The sequence below is a fragment of the Colletotrichum costaricense genome (assembly GCF_030867565.1).
Source record: "Colletotrichum costaricense strain IMI 309622 chromosome Unknown Scaffold_3.1, whole genome shotgun sequence".
Lineage (NCBI taxonomy): Eukaryota > Fungi > Ascomycota > Sordariomycetes > Glomerellales > Glomerellaceae > Colletotrichum > Colletotrichum costaricense.
In genome coordinates, this window is record NW_026848232.1 from 186,242 (window position 1) to 209,692 (window position 23,451).

The window sequence follows — 23,451 nt, forward strand, 5'->3', positions numbered from 1 at the left end:
AGTTAGACGTCGTCTCCCGTCTGGACCGATGTCAAAGTGGGGCACCATCCGGGCGTGCGGGTCCCTCTCCGCACCCCCGGCCATCCTAAGCTTGAGGTACCTGAACCATGGGATTTCTGAAGCTAGAGCTTCACCCCTGCGAATTCTGATCCATCGCTTCCCTCCGCAGCGTACTTGTTCCTGACATCATCTGCTGTATCCGTCGCCTTTGCGTGCTTTTCCTCTTCCCTACTACGTCCAACGGCACAAAGCTCTCTCTTCCTCGCGCGATATTCTTTTAATTTATGACTGCCGCTCTCCAGTATCCATGGCCACCTTGCGCCTAGCTACATCGCCCGGCGTGCGGGCCGCTACGACGTCGCCGCTGACTTCGCAACTGTGGTCCAGTGCCGCCGCCGTAAATGCGTCCACCCCAAGCATAACGAGCACCGCGAGCACGATTCCCGCCGCGACAGTAGCTGCCGCCGCCATGGCCGCTGCGACTACTGCCACAACTACGGCAAAGACGATAATTCCCCCCCCGCCATCCGCCCTGGCGCGTGCGAGGACGAAGGCCGTCGAGCCCCAGAACCGCTACTTCAACCCTTCCAACGCAACCCTATCCACCACCGACGGCGGCCCCGGCAAGAAGCCAGGCGATGAGAACAATGCCAAGTTGGGCAAAAGTAGGTCTTTCTCAACCTACGTGAACGAGTCAGAGGCGTGTTGCGCAACTAGAGGGCTAACAGCATTCCAATTAAAACAGCCCTTCGCATCCTCCAAGACCACCTACCTCGGGTCCTCCAATCTCCGCTCCCGCAAGAGATCCTCGCCCCAAACATCTCGCTCCACCTCTTCCCGACAACACACCCGCACCTCCCGACCGTCTCCGGCCGCGTCGCCTACACCGCTGCCCTCTGGACCTCGCCCATCGCCTGGAACCGCCTGCCGCTGGTCGGGAACGTCCGCCTATCCATCATCTCAGAGCGGGTGACGAAGCAGCCCCTCCATTTTGCGCCGTTACACCCTGGTGCTGTCCCGGAGCAGCTCGTGGTCAGGTGGTGCGCATCTGGCAAGAAGAATGGCGGAGGGATCGGTGGCGGGTCGGTATCTACGTCCTCTAGCGCTGGGACGTCGGAAGGAGGGGGCGTGAAGGTGGAAGACGGCGGGGACAAAGCGTTCACGGGGCTCTTCGTGTTCCAGTTTGATGCTGAGGGCAAAATATTGAGCCATACGATCGAAACGGTGCAAGAGGGTGGCGACTGGGAGAAGGGTGTCGGTGCCAAGGTCGTCGGGCTGACGGATTGGCTGCTTGGCGGCATGCGGAGGCAGGGAGACAATCCCAGCCCTGCGTTTGAGGGTTTCGACAAGGGCAAGGAGTGAGTCTGGTCTTTCATCACTACATGGAGGTCGCTTCACAGAATGCCGTGGTGTTGTAGATATTCGGGCGGAATGGCGCAACGGAAACGGCGTTTCGGATGTTTGTGGGAACATACCAATTTCATCATTAGGCCGGTCTTTAGGCGGGCGGCATAGCAACCCTCTCCTCTATTCATATGTACAACAGCTGTATAATCAATCTCAAAGATAACCCTCACCTTTCAACTCCAAAAACTTGCGTACCACGCAGAAAGAGCATTCACTTCTGTGGGCATCAATGGACCCCTCCTAAGGGCACACCGTCACGGCCGATTTCTTGGCCCCCTTCTCCTCGTCTTCTTCGGCATGACACGCCATAACATCAGCCAGATCGCCCTCCCTCACCATCAAAATCTGCGTATCCGCCAGACTAGAGCTCGTCACCGTCGTCCCCAGAATCCACCCGTTCCAAATCTTCTGCATGATATTGTCCGGGCTCAACATAAGACACCCCTTCATCCCCTCCTCGTCCCTCGGCGTGACAGCAACCATCAACCGCTTCGCGCCCGCGAACCGATCGACAACGTGCCATAGGCACCCAAAGATCTGGTCCGACTCCTGCTCGGGGTAATGCAGCTCCTCAAACGCGCAGGCGACGTGCCGCACGCGCCTCGTGTCCTCCTTGCGCAGGAAATACACCATGGGGCTGTTGAAGCCGTACTGGTCGTAGGCCTCGAGCTCGCCGACGAGATAGAGGGCGTCGAGGGCGAAGTTGAACCAGACGCGCGGGGGCCGGGCGATGGGGGTGTCGGACAGGAGGGCCGAGATGCGCCAGCCGAAGGCGAGTTCGTAGTGTTTTAGGCCGAGGGCGCGGGATTCGCGGCTGATGAGGAGGATGAGGGGGCATGTTGGGTTGAAGATCCGTGTGTCTTGTTCTTCTTTGGTCTCTGTCTCTGGTGCTTCTCTTTCCATTGTTCCTCCTGTCGTACACTCTCCTGTTGTTCCTCCTCCTGTCGTTCCCTCCCCTGTCGTCACCCCTCCCGGTGTTTCTTCTCTTATTAGGCTACAATCTAACATTGTATTCGTGGGAGAATATGCGGAGGAGGAGGGGAAACAGGGTGCGGCGAGAGAACGTTTCGCAAACGCCTCACGCCGGGCAGGCAGCCTAGCATCGCGCTCGAAGCAGCAGGCCGTCACGACGCGGGGGGCGATGAGGTAAGACCATATCTTGAGGCGGATCTCCGGCGGCAGGTCCGGAAAGCGGTGAAAGTGCGAAAGGGCCGTGAGAGACTCCGCGCGTGGGGCTTCAAGGCCGTCGTCGAAGAGGGAGAAGTCGAGCCAGAATTTGGAGTCCGAGGTGCGTGCTTTTAGGTGGGCTTCTTCGTCCTGTAAGGCCGGAGGCGGGCTGGATATTGTGTCTGTTGTGGGAAATTGATTGATGTCCATTTTGGTGGTGAGGGTGAGAATTAAGATGAAAGAAGATTCGGGTTTATGTGTGTATGCGACGCCTTGATGAATGCAAGCTTGATGGATGTGAGATAACAAGTTTGATGGGATGATTTGGCCCACTCTAGTGAGACTTGTGAGTGAAGGGGATGAGTCCTTCGGCCAATCTGCCTGATGAAAGTGAGCGTCCAGTTCCGAATACGAAGAAGCGCCCTTCTCTCATAAAGACGGTGAGAGACGATGCTAGAAGTGTGATGAGGTGTAGGTGAGGTTGCGGAGAGGATCCGGCCGCCGGAGCTTCGCGACCGCACCACAAAACACACAGCCCACTTTCCTAATCGGGCCAACTTGGCCACCTCGCCTCGGCGTTGCGCAGCGAATCAGATTGACATTCGCCGCACCCAGACTTGACGAAGCCAGCAGGTTTTTCGTTCTCGATGAAAGGAATGGTTGGATTTTCCTTGTTTCTCTTCGCCACTGTCCGACGTCAAGTGTTGTCAATTCATTGATGCGAGATGTAGATGGGAGACCCTAAAACAGAAGTGCTTAAGTGCTTTGATGCTTTGGCAAACATTGTTTTATATATTTCATAAACCTTCTCAATCTTACCTTCATTTCAATCTTGCTACAAACATATTGGAGTAATTAATCATGACGCTGCAAGTCTAATTTATCGAAGAACCACTCCCCGTAATCTGTAGAAAATGATCAAAAACAATCAATAAACAGTTTCATAGTTCAGCTCATGCAAATCATTCTCAGCCTACTCCAAAGTCGACTCCCCGCCCGACAAATGCTCCCTTCTGAGATTCTTGGCATTGCCTCCCTTGCGGAAATAGCTAAGCAAATACACGCCCTCGTAGATTTCGTTCTGTCTTTCATCCTTGCCCTCCTCGACTTTACTAATGTAGACATTGCCAAGAAGGGAAGCCGATATCGTGCACTGGAAGACATTGTATTAGCTTTATAATGAAAGAAAGCTTTCTCGAACGTTGGGGCATGACCTACGAGGACCATAAAAGGACAGATGGCGACAAACGCCCAGACGACGCCCATCTTGGCGTCGTGGGTAATCTGTTGCTGCGTGGCCGCCGGCAGACGGCTGAGGGCCTCAAAGTCTCTCAGGGGCGAGTCCTCACCGATGCCAGAAGCGTTGTTGAAGACGGTCGTCATGATGGTCAGGCCCAACGTTCCGCCAAAGGGGTAGGCGACTGCCATGAGAGAAATGACGGCTGCGATCTTCTTGGGGAAGTAGCCGACACCGTGAAGGGGGACTAGGCCGAGGATTAGTCTCACTTCTCATGATTAGAGGGATTATGAAGAGAGGAACACTTACCGGGCATAATACGAAGACCGGTTCCGACACCAGTGAGAGCCATCATCCCGTATACGGTTGGGTTGTGTTCTGTCCAAAGTGCCCACGCCAACAAGCCGATGCCGAGCATTTCGAGGATCGATCCGAGAAAGATGGGCGGAAACGTCTTGCGCGGCCAGCCGTTGCACATGAAAGCCGAGGCGTAGACACCAACTGCAAGATTCACCCGTCAGCAACTTGTTTGGTCATACACCATTTGGGAAAACTTACCTGCCAAGCCTGGAGTAAAGTACAGCAGCTGTACGCCAGACTGGTCCGCCGACCAAAGCTTCACCATTGTGAAGTAGATGTTGCAAAAGTACAGTACGGAGTACATGGCCATGCCCGTCGCGAAAGAGGTGTAGAACAAGAGGCCGATATCCCTGTTACGAACCAACTCCCAGGGAATCATGGCCTTTTGCCACGGGAAGCGGCGGGCCAGTGCCTTGCCTGGGGACATGTGGTACTCCCAGATGATGAACATGATGCTGATCACAACGCCCAGGATGAGCGTCACAAGAACGGCGGGGCTAGTCCACGAGTATGTGGCACCGGCCCACGTCAAGCCGAGGACCAGGAGACCGAAGCCAAAGAGGAAGAGGAGCTGGCCTCCGATATCGATTGTCTGCAGACGCTTTTTGAAGGTTGTTCGTCGGCCCGTCTCGGTCGTCTCGTCGAGCTGGGGAATGGGTTGCGGCCCGAGGAGTTCGGAACGTAAGACGAAGTAGAGGATGAACATGCTAACGAAGGCGATGGGCAGGTTGATGCCGAAGCACCATCGCCAAGAAGAACCGCTCGTAATGTATCCTGGCCGTCTGTTAGTCTTCATACCTCAATGACAATACAGTGTCTGGAGTGGCTCACCTCCCAGGACAGGGCCCAGACCCCATCCCAACACACCTCCCAAGAAGGAGAAGATTGCCCAGTTCTTGGCGTTCTCGCGCAGGGTCACCTTGTCGGCGATGACGATGCGGACGAGGACATTGAGGCCAGCACACGCCAGGCCTTGGAAGCCGCGGCCGAGCAGGAGGACGGGGAAGGCATCTGTCGGGGCGCCGGTACACAGCGCGCTGCCAATGAGCATCAGCACCAAACAGGTCTGTATCGAGACGTGTCGTCCAAAGATGTCGGCGATCTGGCCCCAGAATGGGATGAATGCGGCCGATGTGAGGTTGAAGGCTGCGATGATCCAGTTGAGTTGGCGAGTCTCGTCTGCGCGATTGTTAAACATGCAAGCGGTGGTGAAGATGGGTATATGGAGTCGGGGGCTTACGGAAGTCGGCTGCAATCCAGGGCAAGGCACTGGCGACCTTTTGGATCTTGTCAGCTGTGTTACATGTTTCGCGGCTCTAACGAGGTCAGACTTACGATTGTCACGTCCAAGGCCTGGACTACAAAGGGGAGTACTAGGCCAGCAAAGATCTTGACTCTGTACTTGAGCTGGGCCTTGCGCTCAGACTTGCATGTTGGGCAGGGCCCAGAGGCCGGATCGAATTGGTGACCGCAAGTCGGTGTACTCGAAGTTCTTTCTAAGGGGGTTTGGTTGTTCTTGTCCTGGTAGGTTATGTTCTCGCTTGTTGATCCTTCTGTTGCTGTTGACTCTGTGGCTGGTGTCGTTTGCGTTTTGCCCGAACCCTTCATGGCCCGGTAGGCCTTCTTCCCCAAGTAGATGAAAACCATGTCGAAGTTGCCTCTCAGGGGTAAGACGGGTTGTTGATGTCTCTTTCGGTGGAGGAGTCGTTGTCTAATGCTGCTTGTCTGAGTATGTACTCTTGTAGTTGTTATGATGGTGTCTGGTAGATTCGAAGTCGATGAGTCAGGGGTAGGAATAAAATGCTTGGTTGAATATTGACTCTACATAAACTTGATGGGGGGGCGGAGGTGTGTTATAACTTCTCGCCAGCGACAGTCTACTTGACACCCAGATACATCATGGGTAGTTCACTCTGAGACAGGGGTCAATACAGAATAACCAGACCGGAATGGGCTTCCGTGGAGGCTGGGTCAGACGAACCCTCAATCCGTTTAGACGAGTGCGAATGCAGACAGCGATGGAGGCAGCCCGCGGATCTTCTCAAAACGCTCGCCGAGATGTTCTCTCTTCCGCAGCAAAAGTAGTACAGAGATAGACGAAACTTGGGCTTCATGACCCACACATCACCTGCAGGGAACGAAAGCAGATAGACGCCAAATGCATAGCCCATAGAAGACGACGACGACGATGACCAGGTATCTAAGCACCTATGGTAGTCGATGATTGGCGCCTTTGCGATCATACTGATGGAATGGGGTGTGGCTCATCGTTCCCGTTGTACGCGCATGAGACTAAGGATTAAGGGACCGTCAAGAACCTTGGAAGACCAAGGTACCTTAAGGTAGACCATTCGCGGTTGCCGGGCGTCGTTGGAAGATGGCAGACGGCGGCAGGCCGGGAGTAGAGGACAAGCTCTTGCCAAGGCGGGCCAAGGCAGCCCTACCTATACCTTATCGATGCGACCGGGCCAATCGATAAGGTGTTTCCAGCATGCACGTATCCACAAGAGGGAAAGTCAAGAATTAGGCGAGTGCGAGGGTTGTGGAGATGGTTCCGATCCTTTGGATCTTTCTGGATCACCTTTACGAATTTCTACTTCTTCCCACTCATCCAAGCCCCACGACACACACACTCAGCTCGTGGATTCAACCAAATCGCGACTAGTCGCATTTATGATGCATGGGAGGGAAGAAAAAACAATGAGACACCTGCAGGATGTCATCCTCAGCCATTCCCGCTCGTTAGGCACGTAGTACGGATTGACCATAACCAACTTATCCGCACGGTCGGATACCTAACCATCGTGCCGCTCGAATCGAATTCCCAAAAGGGATAGAAACACCCTAAACGGATTGCGCCTGTCAGCACCAAAGGCCTTATGCGCCTCGCATCGTAGTCATTCGGAAGTCGGCACGAGAATGCCACGACGGAGTCCTCTAAACTTTACTAAGTGTCGAATGGATATCCTCTTTGAGACCTTCGTTGGATGCATCAAAAACATTCACCACGAGTCTGCTTCTGAAAGCCACATTGGATGGCATCAAATAATTATTACTTGGCGACCGGATGGCGCCGTATTGGCAAATGCTTGTTGCGCTGAGTGTCAGCCCGTCATACGGAGTATCCTTGACGCCGATCCGCATTCCGTACTTGTTTCCCTCAGATTGGACGAACTGACAGATACGGTGCAACACGGACCCATGCCGGCTGACACTTTGAGGCAACGGCCAACCTCGACCTGATTATCGGGGTACCGTAGGTAGTGGAGCAACTTCAACCTCGTGCCTAATTTCCGGCTGATTGAGCGACTCCCCAAACTATCAGCCAAGTGGACCCCGTAATCAGTCTCCTCGAAAGTTTCCATCCATGTCAACTTCTTCTTTCGTTCCAAGTAGTGTAGCAAAACCTTCGTCCTATTTCTCGCGAGTCGCCGGCGGGGGCGGGCGGCGGCAGAGACGGCACCGGGCACGAAGCACGAGGCTCGAGGCACGGGGCAGCAGGCGGGCACGAATCAGAAAGTCAATGCCATGCCACTGCCACGCGCAGTTCGTCTGGAGTCGGTGTGGTCAGCCTGGTCAGTCTGATTACTTTTGCTTCGCCATAAGCTTAACCCCCTCGAGAACTAAGACGAGGCCCACTGAACACGCACACGAAGCTTTTTTACATTTGTTCACTTCCCAGAATGCCGGGACGCCGTGTGTCTGATGCGCCTTACGATATGCCTTTTCTGCCTTCCTTTGGGGTTCAATAACGGACAATTAGAGATCAAACTGGATCTATTTGCTAATACCTTAAAGCAAACTCCACAGACCAGAGCCCATTAGGAAGATTGTTGTTACGTACGCGTGACGGTGGGATGAATGACATGATTGTTGTACGTCTTCTCAGTTTCCATCTAGTGGCCTCCTGGCTTGGGTCATTTGGGTCGCCAAATATCACAGTCTCTTCACTCTTGCTTCATGCTGCGGGAACTCGACTCTTTCAACTTATTATGCACATTGTGGTATTATTATTTACATCGCAGTATGATTCATCTGCTTTAACAGCCCTACGTGAGCCTCCTCTCCACCCCAAAGTCGCCTAGATCGACAAAACCAAGCGAGCCCACTTCCATTGCGACCGCCCCTTTCGTGCGCATATGAACGACGACGGCAATGGATTAAAAGTAACAGACTTAGGCCAACCACCCTCTGGATTCATGCCAGGGTGTACCAATTGGGAAGGGGGTCCTTCTTGTCCCAGAACCTGATTGTGACATCGCAGTTCTTGTAGACCGCGAAGCACTCGTTGGCACCACCAAAGGACGTGGGAAGAAGGACCCAGTACGCCCTGTCGTAGTTGCCAAGGTTGAAGTTGTACGTCAGGTCGACAAATTCAGAGTTGCTGGCTCACTAGTTAGCAAAGCAAACACCACCAATCACCTCCACCTGAGATGATGGAGAGAGAGACTCACCCCGGGACGGAGTTCACCATGGACTGGAACTTTGCGTTCATGACACCACCGTGGAAGCCGTCCACGTAGTATGTCGAGCCGACGCTGGTAGGTAGCTTGTGGCCCATGTGGTGCTTGGCCTTGCCGCAGTTCACGCTGGTGATGATGTCGCACTGGACCGCCGCATTGCACATGTCAGCCAGTCCGAGGACGAGAACCAGCGCAGAGGCGACCTTGGAAGGTGCGAGAAGCGACAGGGAAACCATTTTTGAGATTTGTGAGAGAAGGTAGTTGTTGACTAAAGAGTGTAAGTCAAAAGAATATGTGATTGAAACAGAGGTGATGATGTGACACTGGGGGTTGTCTTGGCGAGATCCGGACCTGTGGTATATATTTCAATATTTTCGGCCTCCGGTTCGAAAATAACGATACAGCGATTGGGCAACGGCTTCGAGGCACCATATCTCGGGAAATGTCATTATCTCACATAATCTCCATGACTTAGTCTAGTCTTTGTTCGATATTGGTGCACTTTACGTGCTGATATTATTTCTCGTTGAAACTCAACTAGTCTTTCGACAGTCTGACTCGAGCAAACCCGAGCAACGGTCAGCAACATTGAGCAGAATCAAAGCCATATGGTGCAAGAAGAAGGGCAGATCGGAATACACGTGCCAGAACCCTGGTGAAGTTTGATGGTTTTCTAGTCTAGAAGCTCAAGCTAGCATGATAAGTTAATATAGGTGCGAGTCAGTGTTTGGACCAACATCGTAATTATACGAACTTGTCAGAGCTTCTGTCTGAGCTTCTAGAAACTCTAAACTTGCTTGCGGGAAATAGACCGCTGGTTCATCCATTCAAGTTGGTATGTGCTCGCGCGATCCTCACTTTTCTCATTTCAACACGGTCAGGTGCGCAGCGTGCTAGCAGCGAAAATCCAAACTCAATTCCGAGTCAGAGCAACCCATGTGAGGGCATTCGTTAATCTTTGTTATCTGGACTCCAGTACAGACTCATGTTTCGACGGCAGGCAAGTTCCGAGAGCGAAAGTGCGGGCGAAGTGGGATGGATAGGGAGGTTGAGGAGGTTGAGGGGGTGAGGAGGGTCCACGATGATGGAGAGGGGAATTGAAGCTTCGTGAAAAAAGATATAATAAACGACAGAGCTTCATGCTTAACGACAAGCTTTTCTGCCAAGCATCGCTCACTCCGGTTCGCTCTCTCCGCATTCTTCTTTCCAAGTCTCCTCACACAGACCAAGCTCAATCCTTCCAAGCCACACCTTCTTTTTCACCTAATCAGAAAATCTGTTTAAGCTTCTAAACATGCTTCGTTTACTCTCTGTGGCAATGGCCCTCGGCCAGGTCCAAGCTGGTGTGGTCTCCCGCCTGGAGTCGTCCTCGTCCCTGGAGGGCATGTCATCCCTGCTCGAGAGGGATGCGGCCGACCTGCCGACCTACAAGCCCGAAGAGGCGTTCGACTACAACAAGTGGACGCCCGACTCGGCACTCTACGAGGGACTCCCCATGATGGACAAGCAGGTCGAGATCGACGGCAAGCAGTTGACCTACCAGGACTTCAACATCTCTGCCCTCACCACGGATCAGTTCAAGGCGCACTACATGAGCCTCCCCGAGTACTTTGACTCCAAGGGCAACTTCATCCCCACGGATGAGGAAGTCAAGGCTTACCAGTGCGTGACCCCCCTTCTACTGCTCATCATAGGGCATCATACGATGGTTGGAATTGTTTCCCACTAACACTTGCAACCATAGAGCATCCATGGTTGCTCTCGCCAGCAACCCCGACTCGGAAGTCCACGTACCCGCCAGCCATGTCAGCAAGAGAGCCTTCCCCGATATGTGCTTCTACGACGACAGGCTGCGATGCTCCAGCAGCTGCACCAACTACGTTCACCGCGGTGTGAGACAGTCGTTCAACAACAACGTCTACGGATACTACCACTACGTCTCGGACCCCCAGTGTGGTGTTGGCTCTATCAGCAAGACTGTCTCCGTCACTCACACCTCCGCCGTCACCCTTGGAGGCTCCATTGGTATTCCCGGAGTAAGTTCTTCCCCTCCCCTCCGAAAGAGAAGCCTTGTACCCACAAGGGGTTTCTGCCATTATATCGAAAGCTTGTGGAATTAACCCAGGGATTCTAGTTCGGCGGTAAGAACACTTGGACCAAGGCCGTCTCTACCTTCCTGAGCACTTTTGGCCTCAGCATCAGCAAATCTCCCGACAGGTCAGTTGCACCCACAAATCTCCCCTAGATTCTGAACCTGTTACTAACACACTTCCAACAGTGTCACCACCGGTATCAGCTACTCTGGCACCTGCGGCGCCTTCAACGTCTGCTTCCTCTGGGAGAGACCTCACTTCAGCGTCGACAAGGGCGTCATCGTCGTAAGTAAAATTCCCTTTGGTATCTATCGCGAGAGAGAGAGAGAGAGAGCTGTTTCTGACAAAAGAACCAAAAAAACAGACCCAGTACATCGATGCCAACTCCAAGAGAGCCTGCCAGGCCCCCACCGTCACCCCTTACGAGGTCCACGCCGTCCACACCGACAAGGACGCCGGCGGTGCCAGCGCCCACGGACTGTGCTACTCCATGGCCTACCACGGATGCGGTGGCCGTCCTACCGCTTCCAACCAGATGATTCGCTGCCCTAACAACTACTAAATTTTGGGTAATACCAAGTCGATACAGCTGGGGTGGTGGCGGTGGTGTGATAGCTGCTCTGTCCTCGGGAGTCTGCGCTGACCGTGAGCGAGATACTTTTGAGTCTCCGGTAGCCTGTTATGCGCTCCCTTAATATGAGATTCAGGCAGAGCGTGGGTTACGAATTGAGCCTCATGACGGACTTGGGGTTTTGTATATGCTTATGGTACATATGGGAGAGACACCGTAGTATCGGGAATATGCGGTAAAAATGGAGGCTGGTTTTCAGTTCAGTATTTAGGATTCCAACACTTAGATATAGTTGACATAATAATCTACCTCGTGTATGATTTCCAATTTGACAGAGGCGCCTGATTGATGACTGCTGAATAGACTTGGATATTTGCTATGAGTTGAGAGACTGTATCACGTAGACGGCATTTGTGAGTAAAATCGAAATTTGCGAGCCACAAATACATCGAGAAACGTGACACCGCCTGATAATAGAGGGCATTCGAAGGAGACTAACCTCATTGCTTGTCTCTCATTCATCGGCGCTGTTCCGGGTGCAAGCTGGGGAATGGAAATTACATAGCAAATGAGGTTGTGCTTATGAGAAGCAAGAGCGGTACAAATATAGGGAGGATCGGCAATCAAAATGAGAAATCGATCTTATTCCTTGAGTGAGAGACTTACTCGTTGCGTCGTTGCCGAAGTCCCGAACCGTCATGTCATGTAAGTTGAAGTGGGGCCGGTTCTGTTCCGGAGCCGAAAGGCCGGCAACTCGGTGGCGTGAAACGCATATATAGAGAGACCGCCGAAAGTCGCCAAGCTTGTGGCCAAACGAGCAATCGAAGCTTGGCCCTGCAATTGAGGCGACAACAGAACCGCGTTGTCTATCTGCGTTGTTTCATATTGCAGAATTAGAGACGTCGGCATCATATTCCAAATACATACCAAAGATCCCAGTCATTCGGCTTCACAGTAGGTACGAAAGTGGATGTGGATGAGAGCTGTCATCAGACATCAGGCAACTTGGCGCAGAGCTGAATGCCAGATGCAGATGGCGGGGAAAAAGAAGCACTGGATGCTGTGTCACCAGCACCCGACCTCATGGCAGCTCCCCCCACAGGCGAAGGGTTCCGCAGCCCCGGAATTTTCTCGATAAGGTCCTGTCTTCATCATGGAAGGGCAGGTTGACCGGACCAACCAGACGAGAGGCAAATGATGTTCCTTTGCGTGTCAGCTGGCGGCGGTGGCAGGTTCCCCAGGGCACTTCGGGCGCAAGCTGCAGGTGACCCGGACAGGCGGCAAGTGGGCGACAAAATCGCTTGCCGCTCTATCGGTACCCTCCCTAGCCCGTTTCCTATTATTTCTGCTTCTTCTATCCCTCTTCCTACTCATCCTTTGAAGAATATTCTCTAATGAATATACAAAAGTCAAGACTAATAGCAGAAATAATAAAAAGAATAAAAAGAACGAGAACAAGAACAAGAACATTAGGCATAATAAGCAGGTAAGTAGGCGTTATAATCTTGTTGACTTCCTATTTTGTCACCCACTGTGGAGCGATCACCAAGGTACCTTGGTACTCACCTCACAGTGGGGCGGCTGCTTGCGGTCCTGCGGTCCTGCCAGATGGGTGCTGGTCCAATTTGGGAAACCCAAGCACCCCCGCCAGCGTCCCACGTCTTTCAACGTCCTTTGATCCGAACAGCAGACAGGCGAGGGGAGGAGATTTGATTTACCATCGGCAATCCAGAGGTCAACCACAAAGTGGACTGGTTTGGTTCTATTCTTTGGCTGGGTTGGGTCGGCCGGCGGCGTTCGGGTGGTTCGGTCCAGGCCGTTGATTTGTTAGCCACTTGCGTTTCCCCGACCGACGCCAGGCTGCTCTATCTTCTTCGTCCGATGCATCTTCGACTTTTGACGAGTTGTGTCTAACTAATTGATAGGTGTCCTCGGGAAGGTGGAAGAGTTTCGTGAAGGAGAGGGGTGCTGGAAGCTGCGCACTGGACAAACATGAGCCTGGCAACTGCGTCAATCACTGATGCCGTTAAACAGGATGATGATTTAAATGGAGTCTGCCGGCCTCAACTCGGAGGTCATATCTAGTAGACAGACCAGCGACTAGCCGTGCTTCAGTGACAAGCAGCATCGTCATTGCTAGTGTCACCTGAGCGACTATTCTCCAACATGACCGTGAGGGGTTGTTCCTCATTCCCGGAGCAGATATAGCATGAGCCAAAGTCGAGCATCATCATTGAACTTGCCCAACTCAACCCGGACTCTTGAAGAAGCGCCGAAATCTATTCTCGACATTACGAACGACCACTGGAAGACCAGATTTGCTTCTTGTTGCTTCCCGACTCTCAAGCAGCGGGCCACTACCCAAAAGGACTGGCAACTCGGCGACGGAAGAAAACAAGACGAAAAGAAACCCCCCCGCACGCCAAACAAACCAACCGGACCCCAACCGCTGCAAAGCGACCCCCAAGGTCCCGAGCCTGACAGACTTTCCGCTGGTCCTGATCGCCGCTATAGTTGCTTGGCTCGCAACTGGGCACATGTCAGTTAGTACACAGTAACTGGACTCAACCCGCATCCACGATCCAGCAAGGTTACAGGTTTCAGACGCAGCAAGGTACGAATACAGGCTCCATCCAGTCTTTCTACCTCTGTGGCCATTCCTGCATCTTATTATCGTCGCCTAAGGGAAGAAAGAGGAGACGAAGCAAGTACCTTGGTACGGAGTATTCGTACATTTTCCTCGCTGGACCCTGGCGCTTTCTCCAATTAATAACTCTAGGTCATCCCGCGGGGGGAACTGAAGTGGACGATTTGTTACCCACAATTCCCGGCTTCCCCTCTTTTCTCTCACTCTCTTCGGCTCCAGTTCTTCTCTTCGACCTCCACTCGTGGAATGCGACTGAGGCTATCTCTCGTGCTTCTCAACCTTGAACCGGCGCAGCGTCGATGATCAACCTGAATACCGGCATTTATACAGCTGCTCGGGTTTGTTGAAGAAGTCCACTCCATAGCGGCTGGGTTATCAGTCTTCGACAACCCACTCATCCATCCACCCATCCAACTTCTTCATCTACCCTAGCCTCCGTGTCTCCCCGGCGTCTTTCACGAGCAAAACCCGCGCCAGCACAACCTTCGCACCGAATCAGTCAGCCGCCAAGCGCATTGGAGGTGTGTCGCAACTCACAACCCACACACACTCCCAACCCTTGTGGGCTGGCCTGGTCTTCCTGTACGGGGTACATACATACACCAAGGTCGCATTAAGCGCATGACAAACCGGTGCTTGATTCGTCCGTCCAACCAGAGCCGTCCATTGCCACGTTGTTGCGGTATTCCCCTTCGCCCGAAAGGCTCACTCACAATCACCAACGCCACGTCCACGACCCCGTGGGGTTCGCAGCCTGAACCGGCTCAGCCAAGCACTTTTCCCCAACCCCAAGTCTACGGATACCAAGACTCCAAGAGTATTACAAGACAAATCATCTGCGACCTGCGCCTGCACCTGCTTGTGGGGCCTGACGTCGGATTTCCAGAAGCGCCCATCGCCTTCATTGCATCACACACCCTTCACTAACTCACTCATCACTCACTCACTCACTCGGTCATCCTCTCACGCACCCGCACACGCGCACGCTCACACTCTCTTCTTTCCCTCCTTCCGCGCCGCCGCCTTCATCGTAGCCGACAACCCGCTCACTCCCAGTAACGTCGAGTCGCATCCCGGAACTAGTCCTCGAATTCTATTTACTGCATCCCCGTCATCCTGCCTTGACTCCTCTTCACTTCTCGTGGTCAACCCAGCCCCTTACAGTAGTAGCCTGTGGATACTATTGACAATCCGATTGTTCGAAGTGTAACAAGGTGAGTGACAGGTGCCCATACTGACCTGTGCCTCTGTGTCTCTGCTTGTCCTCGTGCTAGACAGGTCCATCTGACGGATGCCTTCACCGAGGACGACCAGGCAGCATGTCTTGACCAAAGAGCCAGCCATCTCTAACTAAGCTATTGTACAGAAGTCAACTTCAACTTGACAAATCGTCAATCTCGCCCGCAATTTCTTCTCTGCTCCAACTACGTTCAACATCTTCATCTAAAAAGATAACCAGCGGCCGCAAACAGCTAACAGCTGGTTCGACTGCGCCGGTAGGTGACATTGCTTTTCTTTCCCCTGTCTTGCTTCGTCTTTTATCCATAAAGTCTCGGCAGATTACGAAACTGGCCGCACCCATATTATCATTTCGCATCGGGCCTGCGGAGCGAGTTTCACAAGCCAAGCTCCCCTCTGCCTCCCAGGGCCTGACCCAGCCAGCGCGGATTTCCCGAAGTGCCAGTCCCCTCCCCGTTTCCTGTCTTCCGCCAGCCCAATCAAGCGCTTGCTTCCGGCCTTGCGGTACGATGCCTCAAGACCTCTGTTCCACATGTGAAAGGACGTCCTGTTCCCTCGAGATGAGACCCCGGGACCCCAGAGTGAACTGGTATCTGCATGCCAGCCCCATCCTAGTCGTCTTTGTGGGGGGTTCCACTTGATCCCATCTCGTCTGTACTTCGTACCTATCTCATCCGCCTTACAGATGTGCCTCTTTCTCAGTATGCTAGTGCCTACCACCCTGACTTCACTTTGTCAGCCTCTCCCTCTCTCTTCCGAACTTCCTTAGGCCCGTCGATATATCCCTAGTCCATTCCCCTTCCTGTAGCCGAGCTGTCTCCTCTTTTCTCTCTTCCCTCCCTCCCTATCTATTACACTATTCTCAGTCGTCCAGATGTTGTAGCATTGTCTGGTGTAATGCCACCTTTTTGCTTCCAAGACTGCCACTACTTCTACCGCACGGCGCTGCGCGGATTGAACATCAGCACCAACGTCTCGCCTCTCTACGCATAAAGAAAGGACCTACCTTCCGCTAACAACCATGCCCACTCAAGTCAGAATCTTTTCGCGACCTAGGCCACTCGGTGAGACTCTCGAAAAGGCCATTCCTCCTTCCTCGGTTCCACGTTCCATCCCAGACACCTCAGATCTTTGGAAACAAGTCGAACCGTCAAAACCGAAGCAGAGTACAGAAGCCACTCGCTCTATGGCAGTATACACAGACAAGTCCGTCGAGGGCGGTGTCACATTCGCTGCCCAGGAAAAGCTCAAGCATTTGCCTATCCCCGAATTGGAAGCTACCGCGCAAAAGTATCTCACTGCCCTCAAGCCGTTACAGTCTGCGCGAGAACATTCGGAGACCAAGCAGGCGCTACAGGACTTCCTGAAGCACGATGGCCCGGCTTTGCAGGAAAAGCTGAAGACGTACGCACAGGACAAGACGAGTTATATTGAACAATTTTGTAAGCCCATCTGCACCCGTTGGCTCAATCTTGACTGACAACCCACTTATAAGGGTATGATTCATACCTAAACTTTGATAACCCGGTTGTCCTTAATCTCAACCCGTTTTTCCTGCTGGAAGATGATCCCACTCCTGCAAGAAACAACCAAGTGACCCGAGCAGCATCGCTCGTGGTGTCGGCCCTGGAGTTCGTGAGAGCAGTTCGCAAGGAAGAGTTGCCTCCAGACACGGTTAAAGGCCAGCCACTTTGCATGTACCAATACTCTAGGCTCTTCGGAACAGCACGTGTACCCACGGAAAATGGATGCCAGATCGAGCAGGACCCAGAGTCAAAGCACATCATTGTCATGTGCCACGGCCAATTCTACTGGTTCGACGTTTTGGACGACAACAATGATCTCATCATGAGCGAGAAAGATGTGTCCATCAACCTGCAGACCATCATCGACGATGCTGCCCAAACGCCGATTCAGGATGCGGCCAAGGGGGCCCTCGGCGTTCTCAGCACGGAAAACCGGAAGATCTGGTCAGGACTGAGAGATGTCCTGACACGGGAGGAAGGTTCAAACAACGCCGACTGCTTGGGCATTGTCGATTCGGCCCTGTTCGTTCTGTGTCTCGACTACACCGAGCCGGTTGACGCTGACGCACTTTGTGGTAATATGCTGTGCGGCACCAGCTTGGTCGAGAAGGGTGTGCAAATCGGAACCTGTACCAACAGATGGTACGACAAGCTGCAAATTATTGTATGCAAGAACGGTAGCGCCGGAATCAACTTTGAGCACACAGGTGTCGACGGTCACACGGTGCTGCGATTCGCCAGCGATGTGTACACGGACACCATCCTCCGCTTCGCCCGGACCATCAACGGCCAAGCCCCGACCCTCTGGGCCTCCACCAGCCCGGACCCGGCGAAGCGCGATCCGGACAGCTTCGGCGAGGTCAACACAACGCCGCACAAGCTCGAGTGGGACATGAACCCGGAGCTCAGCGTCGCCGTTCGTTTTGCAGAGACCCGTCTCGCCGACCTCATTGAGCAAAATGAGTTCAAGACGCTCGACTTTAAGCACTACGGCAAGAATTTCATGACCTCAATGGGCTTCTCCCCCGACGCCTTTGTGCAGATGGCCTTCCAGGCCGCCTACTATGGGCTCTACGGCCGTGTCGAGTGCACCTACGAACCCGCCATGACCAAGATCTTCCTCCACGGCCGCACCGAGGCCATCCGCAGCGTCTCGGACGAGTCGGTCAACTTTGTCCAGACGTTTTGGGCTGACAACCCAGCCGAGCACAAGGTCGAGGCCCTGAGGAAGGCGTGCCAGCGACACGTCAACAGCACGCGCGAATGCGCCAAGGCAGAGGGCTGCGACCGCCACCTCTACGCCCTCTTCTGCACCTGGCAGCGCTCCATGGACGATGAGGTCTCCGGCAGCTCCAACGGCTACTCGAGCCCCATCGACGCCCTCTCGGAGCAGGACGTCAGCGAGTCCGCCGTCGGGAGCCCCGGCCGGGATTCGGTGCTCTCCCTCAACGGCGCCGAGCTGCAGTCCTCTTCTACTGGCCGCGCCCGCGGCGACAGCACCAACTCGCGCAACGGCAACAACCAGGCCTCGATGCCACAAATCTTCGCCGACTCGGGCTGGGACAAGCTCAACAACACAATCATGTCGACATCAAACTGCGGCAACCCCTCCCTGCGCCAGTTCGGCTTCGGCCCCACGTCGGGTGACGGCTTCGGCATTGGCTACATCATCAAGGACGAGAGCATCTCCATCTGCGTGTCGAGTAAGCACCGCCAGACAAAACGCTTCGTCGATACGCTTGAGAGCTACCTCCTCGAGGTGCGACGGATCCTCCGCATCACGTCCCGCCGCGGCACCGGCGGTGCGGGCATGGGCGCCGCCAAGCAGACACGCGCGCGCGAGCTCGATCTCCAGGCGAGGCCGAAGCCGCCGAAGGGGATCAAGTCGCGCGGCCGACTTATTACCGCGCACGACGCCATCAAGACCTCTGTCGCGAGGTCTTCGACGGGCACGCAGTCGCCTACGGAGGAGAGTGTTACGCTTAGTGAGGATGATGAGCTTGGAGGATGTAAGTTGCTCTTTCATTTCGTTCAAATTCCATTTCAAATAGCTTTTGCTGACACCAAATGTGTATAGACGGCTTTTTTGACGCAGGCATGCTTCTCCAAGCACTCAAGGCTCGCGGAGAGAACATGGACCCCGGAGAGACGAAACCCTCTGAGCGCGCGGCAGTACAGGCGCGCCGGAGGGAGATTGGGAAGAAGCTGCGGCTGATTGACTATTAGCGTTGTCTGGATGGACGGGTAGAAGCATCGTGGAACCGTGACTGCGCTGCATCACGGAGAAATGCTGTGGTATTTGCTGCGTGTGTGAGCTGATCTGTGTTGGTATACACGTCAGCAGAGCGAGGTCTTTTTGGCCAGTACGAAGCTCGATACTCGAATATTGAAGCGTGTAAATAGGGTATCGAGGAAGAAGTTTACCCCTTTGGATACACAGCGCGCGAAGGAGGGAAGAAATCTACTTAGATTGTGTTTCCAAGTCCCAAGACTATTTCTCACGCAATCGAGTGACCTCGTGACATTTCGCTACTTCTACACCGTCCATCTGCCTTCTTTGGCAGCCGGCTGTACTCGAGGCATTATAGATCAGCGAGCCAGTCTTGGGTTGATCACCTTGCAAAGGCGCGGATACCGCCTCTGGGGAACATGCCTGTGATGTATTTGCGTTTGCTCAAAGGAAGACATTTTCTTGTGAGTCTGGATCCAGTTTACTTTCGAGGAGTAATCTTGTTCATCCAGCATGTATCCCCTACATAATATACCTTAAGGAGACGTAGTGCAGAGGTAGCAACAGAGGTAGTTGTCATAAGGAAGGGGAAAGCGATAGTAATAAAGGCGGTTGGCAAAAGGACGAGAGTAGGGGTAATAATGGAGGTAGTCTTTGTTAGTAAAGTAACACTTATTCGTTGACCGGAGTCCTGTTTTGTCGTTGACTCTTAATGCCCTCCTTGGTAGCCTAGTCCATAAACGTTGCACGAAACTGCTGTGCCTGCTGCGTGTCGAGTACGATCTTTACACGTGTTGGAACTTTTTGATTCACTCTGTAACGTTACTCCAATCCAGAAGTGTCAAAGGATCAGTTTTTCTCGATTGATCTCAGAACCATGCTCAGATATCATTAAAGACGAAGGGCGAATCAACCTCTCAAAGGCCCGTCAGTCCCCGCCAAAACCAAGAGGTTCATACACATCTCTTTGTAAGATAGCAACCTTCATTAGGATATAAATCATAAAGCCCGAGTCTGGTACAACCCCAATACACCAAGTTCACCCTGGACGGGCGGTCGGGTGGTCGCTACAGTCTGTGTAGCTAACCAACTGACCGCTTCCACGATGAAGAAACTTTCCCAAATAAGATACACAAATTTATACACAGGAACACAAAAGCCTCATGTCGTAACAACGACGATCAAGATTGACAATAGCTTCAACCGCCTCACAAACGCAACTAGGCAAGCTCGTGCATCTGCCCCTTGTGCCCATCGCCACTCGCAGGCGCCTCGTGAATTGTCGGCTGTGGCTGCCCACCACCGCCAAACTGCTGGAAGCCGCCTTGTGGGTGATTCGGGCTGACGGGTCGCGTGCTGAGGCGATTACTGTGCGTTCCCTGAGACATGGCACTGGGGCTCGTCGTGTCCGCGCGATCGGGGACCGCCATGTTACCGCTGTAGTAGGGTTGCTGGTAGCCGCCGCCCTGTTGAGGAGGGGGAGGGGGCGTGCTGCCGTAGTGTTGCTGCGGATATCCGCCCTGGCCATCGTACTTTGGCTCGTAGAAGGAGTGCGTTTGTGTTTGGGCGGCATACGGTGCCGGCGAGCCTTGGGGCGCCGGAGCGTAGCCCATTGGTGGTGGCTGATGCTGTTGCTGCTGGTTCATCATGGGAGGTTGGCCGTGCGAACCGGGTCCGGGTTGCTGCTGCGTCTTCTTCTTTTTGCGGAGGATAAAGAAGATTCCAAAGCCGATGAGTGCGATGACGGCGATGCCGCCGATGACGCCTCCGACGATGGCACCGACGGGGGTCGAGGACTTGCTGTTGTTATTGTTGTTGATCCCGCCATTATTATCATTGTCAGGAGAGGTAGTTATAGAGGGCGCGGACACGGAACCACTGGCGGTGCCTGTGATGACTCCGGAGCTGGCTGGCCGGATGACACTGCTGGATGTGGTGTCGTCTGTCAGGGCGAGCGGTGTCCAGTTGCGCGCCGGCCCGCCGGCGTAAGTGGTCGTCGCGGCTTGCGGGGTCGAGATATCTGCCGTATTACACCAGTAGTCGAAGATGCCGTCTGCGAAGGAGATGGTGTTGCAGTATGGTCGAGCAGTGTTGGTACTGAACACGATATCAGTCTTTTAGAGTACTTATCACGTTTGGAGAAAGAACCATCTTCGAGATCATACATACCATTTCAAGGTGAAGCGATCAACAAGACAGCCACCATCACAGAGACTAGACGACGAGACCTGTTTAGAATCGTAGCATGTCCGCCGGGCACCACAATCACTGGCGTCACAACAGGCAACTCGGCCAGGGGTATTTCTGTTCACCGATGTGAAGAAGATGCAGCTGGCGGCGGTCCCGCATGTGTATGCCGCGCCGGCACGCCCAGAGATGTAGCCACAAGTGTTATCTGGCGCAACGAGGACTGTGGTTGTTGTTGATGATTGCCTTTTCCTCAAGTCAGCGTAAGCGGGGGCCTTGGTCGGCTGAGGGCTGAATTGGTCGAGAGGAAAGTTGAATGAAGTGGTAGCCTGGGGGAGTTCGTAGATCTTGGCATTGGCAAGGCTTGAGAGAGCCGCCAAACCAGCGAGGGACTTGGATTTGTTCACCATGTTGATTGAACTTTGAACAGGTTTAATGAGACTGGCGAGGACTCGATCTACAGTATTGTGCGTCAAGTTGACTCGAGGGAGACCAAACAAGACAGAAGAGAAGGGGAACACGGCTCGTGGAGCGGATGGGCTAAATGTCTTGGTTATAAACCTAGCCCTCTTTGTATTCCCGTATCTGTTTCCATCGTTGTTGTTCCACAAAGGGCGCTCTCGGGGCACTGACCCAAGGTACGAGTTGTCTTGATAGTGAGCTATGAGGTGTAAGCACCGCCCGGGACCGGTTCATGCTCGGATTGACTTCAACAGCAGATCCGCGAATTGCTCAGCCCTAGACTAGCTAGAGAGCTTAGTTTTCTGGTAGGATGGGCTAGTCAGGCATCTGGGGTCTAACCAGGCCAATTGCAGAAGAGATAGATCATTGTGGCTTGCCAAAGCTGAATAACAAGAGTGCTTTTAGCGTGGACGGAAAGAGAGGAACAAAAGCCACTGGGGCTGCTGCACCAAGCGTGAGCAGGAAGAAAATGGCGGGGGTGGAGACAAAGACATGGCAGAAGAATAGAAGCTGGGACAAAGTGTTGTTGCGCAGGGAGGATAAGACGTCCCAGAAATAGCAGATTGTTCGGTCCTTAGGAAGATACTTCACCACAGAGTGTAGCCAAAATGTAGCACAAAAGACTTGCTGCAAGCGCCGTCGAATTGATAAGACTCTGATGAGGGATTGGCGGCTGTCGTGCAAGTCTGGAAGCTATGGCAATATTGTTGCCTAGATCTAGGGTCTTCTCGAAGAGCATATGACGAACCCTGATAAATGGGCCAGTGGGGTCTTGTTCCCTCCCAAGAGGACGCCGAAGGTGAAGATCGGATCCTTCCTCGCTGGAACCGAGAGTGCCATAAGCATCATACCTTGCCGTTGGAAGTCAGGTTTCCCGTTGTTAGCGTGTTGATCGAGGACTTTCCGGCGTGTGAGTCTGGCGCCCTTAGGCCATCGCGGACTAGCTTTCGACGAAGGTATGCTGCACTAGTCCTCTCTCGCATTTGCTAATTAGACAAGACCACCGCCTGAAAGCAGGCTTCAGCCTCGGGCCTATGCTTGTTTCCCTAGGTCAGGTTTAGATGGGAAAACGGCCCCATAGCTCAATTGATTTCGGAATCAGTAGCTAATATGCGACTCTCTGGTCTTTTTCGTTGCCTTGTGCTTGTTTGTTCAAATTGCGAAAGCGGATAGCTAGCGGCTCCCGCCTGAACACCATCGGTGCTACAAGATATATGCTCCGTCTGCCATCTGTTCCCAAAGCGGGCGTGCGAAAGAACGTGTGAAGAACGATCAAAACAACAAGTCTTGCCAATCGAGGATGTCTACCGAGAATTTGGACAGGTTGGCCGGAATTTTAGTGGCTAAAATGGCACCATGGCTAGGCAAACCGTTGAGAGGCACAGAATACTGTTAGAGAGATGCTTCGGGAAAGTCTACAAGAGGTGCAACGAAAGAGGAAGCGTGAACCCTCTGCTAGCCTCCTGCAAAGCTCTTATCGACATATTGCTTAAAGCTCGGTGATGTTGGGAGCATACACCCATGGCGCCGACATACATGCCTTTCCTCTGTGATGACAACTGCCATCATGACTTCATCGTTAAGGGTCTCACGCTGTGAATTGATAAGCCCTTTTCGGCGGTCAGGTTGAATCGCAAAACAAGCTCTCAGCTGCTGCCATCTAGCACATCGCCGCCCAAGCATCGAGGGCAAAGACACCTCCCCGCCTGAATTCGATTCCATACTAAGTAGTGGTCTTGAGGCAATACTATAAAATAGTGTCAGAAATCTACCTGGTGGTTATGCAGGTGTCCTGCTGCTTCTTTGGTGATCGCTGTGGGAATCGAACCCACACTCCGCAGAGCTGCCAAAGCGACCTTTGA

The 23,451-nt window shown here is 53.4% G+C and overlaps 9 protein-coding genes across 9 annotated transcripts; 5 read left to right on the top strand and 4 right to left on the bottom strand.

Moving 5' to 3' along the window:
* Positions 1-307: 307 nt before the first annotated feature.
* On the top strand, positions 308-1,362 carry CCOS01_02862 (uncharacterized protein; the record flags this gene model as incomplete). The annotated part of the gene is made up of 2 exons (XM_060451049.1): positions 308-665; positions 746-1,362. 2 exons carry the CDS (start codon positions 308-310, stop codon positions 1,360-1,362), a joined length of 975 nt encoding a protein of 324 aa, XP_060317314.1.
* Positions 1,363-1,647: 285 nt separating this feature from the next.
* CCOS01_02863 (uncharacterized protein) lies at positions 1,648-2,784 on the bottom strand (the record flags this gene model as incomplete). The annotated part of the gene is made up of 1 exon (XM_060451050.1): positions 1,648-2,784. The coding sequence occupies one exon, from the start codon at positions 2,782-2,784 to the stop codon at positions 1,648-1,650; it is 1,137 nt and encodes a 378-aa protein (XP_060317315.1).
* A 763-nt stretch (positions 2,785-3,547) lies between these two features.
* Positions 3,548-5,818, bottom strand: CCOS01_02864 (major facilitator superfamily transporter; the record flags this gene model as incomplete). Its single annotated transcript, XM_060451051.1, has 7 exons — positions 3,548-3,727; positions 3,793-4,058; positions 4,121-4,312; positions 4,370-4,945; positions 5,003-5,350; positions 5,412-5,448; positions 5,507-5,818. 7 exons carry the CDS (start codon positions 5,816-5,818, stop codon positions 3,548-3,550), a joined length of 1,911 nt encoding a protein of 636 aa, XP_060317316.1.
* A 2,210-nt stretch (positions 5,819-8,028) lies between these two features.
* Positions 8,029-8,256, top strand: CCOS01_02865 (uncharacterized protein; the record flags this gene model as incomplete). Its single annotated transcript, XM_060451052.1, has 1 exon — positions 8,029-8,256. The coding sequence occupies one exon, from the start codon at positions 8,029-8,031 to the stop codon at positions 8,254-8,256; it is 228 nt and encodes a 75-aa protein (XP_060317317.1).
* Positions 8,257-8,368: 112 nt separating this feature from the next.
* CCOS01_02866 (uncharacterized protein) lies at positions 8,369-8,870 on the bottom strand (the record flags this gene model as incomplete). The annotated part of the gene is made up of 2 exons (XM_060451053.1): positions 8,369-8,555; positions 8,626-8,870. The coding sequence occupies 2 exons, from the start codon at positions 8,868-8,870 to the stop codon at positions 8,369-8,371; spliced, it is 432 nt and encodes a 143-aa protein (XP_060317318.1).
* Positions 8,871-9,471: 601 nt separating this feature from the next.
* Positions 9,472-9,677, top strand: CCOS01_02867 (uncharacterized protein; the record flags this gene model as incomplete). Its single annotated transcript, XM_060451054.1, has 2 exons — positions 9,472-9,515; positions 9,611-9,677. 2 exons carry the CDS (start codon positions 9,472-9,474, stop codon positions 9,675-9,677), a joined length of 111 nt encoding a protein of 36 aa, XP_060317319.1.
* Positions 9,678-9,928: 251 nt separating this feature from the next.
* On the top strand, positions 9,929-11,289 carry CCOS01_02868 (uncharacterized protein; the record flags this gene model as incomplete). The annotated part of the gene is made up of 5 exons (XM_060451055.1): positions 9,929-10,296; positions 10,379-10,670; positions 10,769-10,851; positions 10,913-11,012; positions 11,092-11,289. The coding sequence occupies 5 exons, from the start codon at positions 9,929-9,931 to the stop codon at positions 11,287-11,289; spliced, it is 1,041 nt and encodes a 346-aa protein (XP_060317320.1).
* A 4,916-nt stretch (positions 11,290-16,205) lies between these two features.
* On the top strand, positions 16,206-18,936 carry CCOS01_02869 (choline/Carnitine O-acyltransferase; the record flags this gene model as incomplete). The annotated part of the gene is made up of 3 exons (XM_060451056.1): positions 16,206-16,626; positions 16,680-18,719; positions 18,788-18,936. The coding sequence occupies 3 exons, from the start codon at positions 16,206-16,208 to the stop codon at positions 18,934-18,936; spliced, it is 2,610 nt and encodes an 869-aa protein (XP_060317321.1).
* Positions 18,937-20,160: 1,224 nt separating this feature from the next.
* CCOS01_02870 (uncharacterized protein) lies at positions 20,161-21,537 on the bottom strand (the record flags this gene model as incomplete). The annotated part of the gene is made up of 2 exons (XM_060451057.1): positions 20,161-21,037; positions 21,110-21,537. 2 exons carry the CDS (start codon positions 21,535-21,537, stop codon positions 20,161-20,163), a joined length of 1,305 nt encoding a protein of 434 aa, XP_060317322.1.
* Positions 21,538-23,451: the final 1,914 nt, after the last annotated feature.